The sequence below is a fragment of the Mustela nigripes genome, chromosome 5 (genome assembly GCF_022355385.1).
Source record: "Mustela nigripes isolate SB6536 chromosome 5, MUSNIG.SB6536, whole genome shotgun sequence".
Lineage (NCBI taxonomy): Eukaryota > Metazoa > Chordata > Mammalia > Carnivora > Mustelidae > Mustela > Mustela nigripes.
In genome coordinates, this window is record NC_081561.1 from 80,086,259 (window position 1) to 80,092,606 (window position 6,348).

General features: G+C 37.6%; 1 protein-coding gene across 1 annotated transcript; it reads left to right on the top strand.

Annotated features, from left to right (window-relative positions):
- Positions 1 to 4,968: 4,968 nt before the first annotated feature.
- Positions 4,969 to 5,742, top strand: LOC132017357 (ubiquitin-conjugating enzyme E2 C-like). The gene has a single exon (XM_059399155.1). The coding sequence runs from the start codon at positions 5,016 to 5,018 to the stop codon at positions 5,553 to 5,555; it is 540 nt and encodes a 179-aa protein (XP_059255138.1). The 5' UTR covers positions 4,969 to 5,015; the 3' UTR covers positions 5,556 to 5,742.
- Positions 5,743 to 6,348: the final 606 nt, after the last annotated feature.

Below are 6,348 nucleotides of genomic sequence, written 5' to 3' on the forward strand. Positions count from 1 at the left end.
ATATATATATAATACATATAATATATGTATAATAAATATATAAATATATATACATACATACATATATATATATTTGGTTCTTGATATTTATAAGAAACTGAGTAGCTGGACAGGTTTCAGAGGAAAATTGCAATTCTGGGTCTGTTTGAATTTTTGGATGGTCTTAGGCATGAGGGATGGGTTATGGCTTTCTCAAGCAGGCTTTGGGGTCTTGGCCGAAAGTAGGACATTTAGAGCCAGGCTACCATATCCCTCATTTTGTAAAAATCTGAGTCCAAAGTAATTTTTATTATTTTTGAGAATACAGAAAGTTCAGAAGGTACAAATAAGGGAATAAAAATCATCCATAGACCAAATACCAAGAAGTAACCTCTGTGAATATATTGGTATATCCATTTCCAGTAAGACCTTATTTGGTGAGTAAATTCATGGGTCTGTGAGTAAGTTCACGGGTCAGAATTATTTTGATCCTTCAAAGATATTCTATTTTTTGGTCCTCTTCTGACACAACTAAATTAGATGGCCATTTAGGGTATAATAAAGGATCTTCAACTGGATAATCAGAGCAGCATTTATCTGTGCCTTCTCACCAGGGGCACAAATTCTGCCTAAGTGACAACTGTCCACGGCCAATGGGTCATGTTCACCAGGAGATCATCAGAAACTCTGCTTGCATGCTGTCACTTGAGCAGTTAAGCATGAACTAGATGACACATGTGAGAAACTGGCCGTCCTATTAGACCAAGGAGGAGGCAGTGGAAACCTAAAACAGCTAAGTTCTGAGGCTCAATTAAACTCCAGCCTCTTCTTCCCATGTACAAAGGACACCCACTGATGCACTAGTTTGCTCTTAAATGTGTTCCATCAGAAACTGATTCATGACATCTCTCATAGAACTTAAGGTCACCCAGTCCTGTCTGGATGTTTTGCTAAACTCCATGACTCAGAGGTGTCCTGTCCAGAAGGATATAGGATTTCATCCCTGTGGGTAGTTTAGAAACTATTCTTGTGATCTTATTTATAATATTCATTTCCTTCAAGAAATTATGGCTAAAGTTCTGCCTGAATTATCACAAATTCTGAACTGATGATATCTTAATTAATGGTTTTGAATCTCCTAGTTCTTATTTTTCACACGAATGAAATCTTGTCATAAAGTGGTTCTGGTAATGGTGAAATATCTTGTTTTCAGACTAACTGTCCTACTAACTACAATTATATATTCTAGACAAAATGTAAAGATCACCTGTTCAGGTCACTAGAGAAAGTCCAAAAGGAAGAAGAATTGAGAAGTTATTCAACACTTAAAAGAAGCAAAGACAGGGGTAAGACCCACATTATTCAGTTTTTCCCTGGATGGCAGTGGGGGACACACTTCAATCCAGGGCATGGAGGATGATCTCCAATAGAAATCCCTAATCTTAGTAGCCTGACTAAGTAGCCTGGACTACCACGGTAGCTGGAAATTGAGAGAACAAATCTCAAAAAGGAGGAATCAGAGTAATAGGAGCCCCAAAATCTGTGTATTAACGTCCCTCAAATTCTTGGTTAACCTCTGAACTGTATTTATGCAGAATAAGATTCTAAGAAACTCAGAAGGAAAGTGATAGCTGGAAAAGCTGAAAGACCTGTGCATTGGTTTCAGTGGCCACTCACCATAAAGAACACAGAGTTTAGACTTCAAGACCCACCCAATTAGAAGCATTTGGTGAATGTCCCAGGCTTCCATTAAAACTGCACAAGGGAGGGACGCCTGGGTGGCTCAGTTGGTTAAGCGGCTGCCTTTGGCTCGGGTCATGATCCCAGTGTCCTGGGATCGAGTCCCGCATCGGGCTCCTTGCTCGGCGGGGAGCCTGCTTCTCCCTCTGCCTCTCCAGGCCTCTCTGCCTGTGCTCGCTCGCTCTCTCTCTTCCTCTATCCCTGACAAATAAATAAATAAATAATCTAAAAAAAAAAAAAAAACTGCACAAGGGAGATGCATTAGGAGTAAAGACTTACTCTCAACCTCCAAAATATGCTAAATGAAAGAAGCCAGATGCAAAGGGCTACATACTGTATGATTCATTTATTGCATGGTTAGAGAAAATAAATTTATAGAGACAAAAAAACAGATCAGTGGTTGCCTAGGACTGAGGGTAGTGACACAAGGCACAAGGCAGTTTTTTGAAATGATGGAAATGTTCTAAAACTGGAAGGTGGATAAACAAAATGTCATATATATGAATTATTCATATATATATGGATGAACAAAATGTCATATATATATGTGTGTGTATATATATATACATATATATATGTGTGTATATATATATATATATGGATTATCCTCTTTTAAAAGGAAGGAAATTCTGACATGTTCTACAACATAGAAGAGCCTTGAGGACATTATGTTAAGTGAAATAAGCCAGTCACAAAAGGACAAATACTGTATGATTCCACTTATATGAGGTACCTAGAGTCATCAAATTCACAGAGACAAAAAGCAAAATGATGGTTTTCCGGGCCTGGGAGGAGAGAGAAATGGAGAATTGTTGTTTGGCAGGCATAGAATTTCAGTTTTGCAAAATATAAAGGGGTTCCAGAGATAGATCGTAGAAATAATTGCCCAACAATGTGAATGTGAATGTACTTAATGCCACTGAACTATACACTTAAAAATGGCCAAAATTGCAACTTTTATGTTATGTATATTTTATCACAATTTTTAAAAGTTGGCTTGTGGTAATTGTACAGCCCTATTAATTTGCAAAAAATCACTGAATTATGCACTTATAATAGGTGAATTTTTTGGTATGTAAATTATACTTCAATTAAGCTACTAAATAGACCCTGAAAAAAAGTCTTTTTCCTCAGACTAAGAAATTTTCCTTGGGACTAATGACAAAACTAAAATAAACCTACACTTAAGAAAGGCTAAAACCAAGATTTCACAGCTCAAGGGGATTTTCCAATAATACAACTACTTGTTAGAACAAAAATCACACACTCTTCAGAAAAAAATAACACAATTCAGGTTGTACATAATGGACTATCACAACACCAACTATGTAATTAAAAATCACTAAATGTAGCTCATAATCAAGAGAAAAATTTTAGTTGATAGAAACAGGCTAATAGATGGTATAGATGTTCAAATTAGCATAAAGAGGTTTTGAAATAGCTAAAATATTTAAAGCACCTATAGGAAAAGATTAGTAGGAGAGGTGAGGTAGGGAATTTTAGGAGATATATGGCATTTGTAAAAATTTGAGAAGGAAAAGAACTAAATGGAAATATTAGAAATAAAAAGTACAATATTTGGAATAAAACATTCATTTGATGGCATTAAAAGATATTTGGCCATACCAAGAGAAAGCATTAGTGACTTTGAAGATAGAAGTCACCCAAACTGAGGCACAGGAAAAGAAAAGAATTTTTAAAAATAAAAGGAACCTGAATTGCCTGTCAAATGATATCAAGCAGTCTAATATGCATGTAATGGGAGTTCCAAAAGGAAAGGAGAGAAAGAATCAGGCAGAAAATTATATTTGAAGAAATAAGGACAAAAATTTTCTAAATTTGATCGAAATCAGCAACCCATGAATCTAGGACACTCAGTGAAAGCCAAGCAGGATAAAAACAAATAAAATCCCATCTGATAAGATCATAAGTAAGCTTCTAAAAACAAAAGATGGAAAGAAAATCTTAAAAGCAACCATGGTTTAAAAAAATTCATCCCATAAAGATAACAACAATACTTATGGTTTCCTTCTCCATCAGAAAAAAGTAGAATCCAGAAGACAATGGAACCACATCTTTAAAATGTTGAAAGAAAAAAAAACCTCTCAATCAAGCATTCCATATCTGGTAAAAACATCTTCTGAAGTGCAGGTGAAATAACTTACCTTCAAATAAAAAGCTGATAGAATGTGTTGTCAGCAGACCTCTCTCATAGGAAATGACCCTGACCATTCCTCTGGCTGAAGGAAAACAAGAGATGATACAGTTTGGATCTACTGCTAGGAAGGAAGAGCATTGGCAATGGAAGCTCTCTTTAAAAAATAATAGATTGAGGACGCCTGGGTGGCTTAGTGGGTTAAAGCCTCTGCCTTGGGCTCAGCTCATGATTCCAGGGTCCTGTGCTCCAGCCCCGAATCAGGCTCTCTGCTCAGTGGAGAGCCTGCTCCCTCTCTACCGCCAACGGGCCTCTCTGCCTACTTGTGATCTCAGTCAAACAAGTAATATCTTTAAAAAAAATAAAATAATTGATTTTTGTACTTCTTTTCTTATATTCTTTAAATGTCAATTCATAGTTCAAAACAAAAGTGACAGTACTGTATTGTGATTTATTTCATATTGAGAAGTTGAAAATATGAAAACAATACAAAAGGTGAAAAAAGTGTTAATGCAATTACACTATTGGGAGATTGTTACACCATATGAAAAGTGATATGTTTATTCAAATTACAATGTGACAGTTAAGGATGTATGCTATAATCCCAAAAGAATTCTTTATCATGGATTAGTTACTACTCCAATTTAATAACATTTCCATTAAAACTAAGGAGCATCATGTGAAAGTTACTTTAAAAGTTACTTTAAAAACTCACAGGAAAACACTATAAAGTTATAATAGGATGCAAATATTTCCAATAGAAAGACAAGATTTTTCTCTAAGTATTCAAATATTTTCTAAGTCATCCTCTCTTTTACAGACTCAGAGAAGGTTTAGAATAAATAAGGTGATGTGTTTGAGGGAAAGATTTAGGCAAAAATAACAAGTTTTCAAATTTTATTGTATCCTCATCTCAAGCCTTATAATGCAGGATAAATTTAAAATATCACTATTTTAAAATCCAGTATGCAGGTTGGACTAGACAGCAAAACTCTCCACAGGGACACTACCCTGAGAAACTGGTCATATTTTGTGGCTTTATAAAAATAAAAATAGCTAAATAAATAAATAAATAAAAATAAAAATAGGGCAGTTGCAGTCGTGCTCTCCGAGTTCCTGTCTCCCTCCTCGCACCGCCCGGATGGCCTCCCAGAACCGCGACCCAGCTGCGGCCAGCATCGCCGCCGCCCGCAAAGGAGCTGAGCCCAGCGGGGGCGCCGCCCGTGGACCCGTGGGCAAGAGGCTACAGCAGGAGCTGATGACCCTCATGATGTCCGGTGACAAAGGAATTTCTGCCTTCCCTGAATCAGACAACCTTTTCAAATGGGTGGGGACCATCCACGGAGCAGCTGGCACAGTGTATGAAGACCTGCGGTATAAGCTCTCCTTGGAGTTCCCCAGTGGCTACCCCTACAATGCGCCCACAGTGAAATTCCTCACACCCTGCTACCACCCCAACGTGGACACCCAGGGGAACATCTGCCTGGACATCCTGAAGGACAAGTGGTCAGCCCTGTATGACCTCAGGACCATCCTGCTGTCCATCCAGAGCCTGCTAGGAGAACCAAACATTGATAGTCCTTTGAACACACACGCTGCCGAGCTCTGGAAAAACCCCACAGCCTTTAAGAAGTACCTACAAGAAACCTACTCAAAGCAGGTCTCCAGCCAAGATCCCTGACTGTCCAGCCTCTCTCCTTGTGTTGTCTTTTTATTTTCTCCTTAGACAGTCTGTCTTTTTCTTCATTTCTATCTAGGACTGTGTATCTTCAGCTGTGGTGTCATTTTTGTTTTGTTTCTGTTTTTTAAATTAAGTCTCTGGTTGAGCCCTTGTGATGAATATATTAAATAAATACATTGGATTTTTTAATAAATAAAATAAAAATAGTAAATAATTATTGAATGTCCATCATAGGTGCCAAGGATAAGAGTTAAGAACAGAGTAGATGACCATCCTGACCTTCAGGGAACTCTTCATCTAAAATAACACACACAGGGGCACCTGAGTGACTCAGTGGGTTGAAGGCTCTGCCTTCAGCTCAGGTTATGATCTCAGGGTCCTGAGATCGAGCCCCAAGTTGGGCTCTCTGCTCAGCGGGGAGCCTGCTTCCCCTTCTCTCTCTGTCTGCCTCTCTGCCTACTTACGATCTCTGTCAAGTGAATAATAAAAAAAAATTTTAAATAACACATACATAATACAAACATAATACACAAAGCACACAAATAACTGAAATTCAAGACTGAATGCAAAAAAAAAAAAAAAAAGAAAAGAAAAAAATCCAATGAGAAAATTATCAAGTTTAATGGAGAATTAGATCATCTCTAGTTGCAGCGATTAGGAAAATCTTCAGAGAGTTTGCAATGGACCTTGAAGGATAAGTGGGATTTTCTTGGTGCAAGAGTGTGGAGCTACAACAATAGACACAGAAGCACAAAAGTGGGAAACTATGAAGTGTATGAGCAGACGATCCAGC

What these genes read in the sequence shown, in the direction of transcription:
- LOC132017357 (XM_059399155.1), top strand. Translation starts at nt 5,016, where the DNA reads ATGGCCTCCCAGAACCGCGACCCAGCTGCGGCCAGCATCGCCGCCGCC.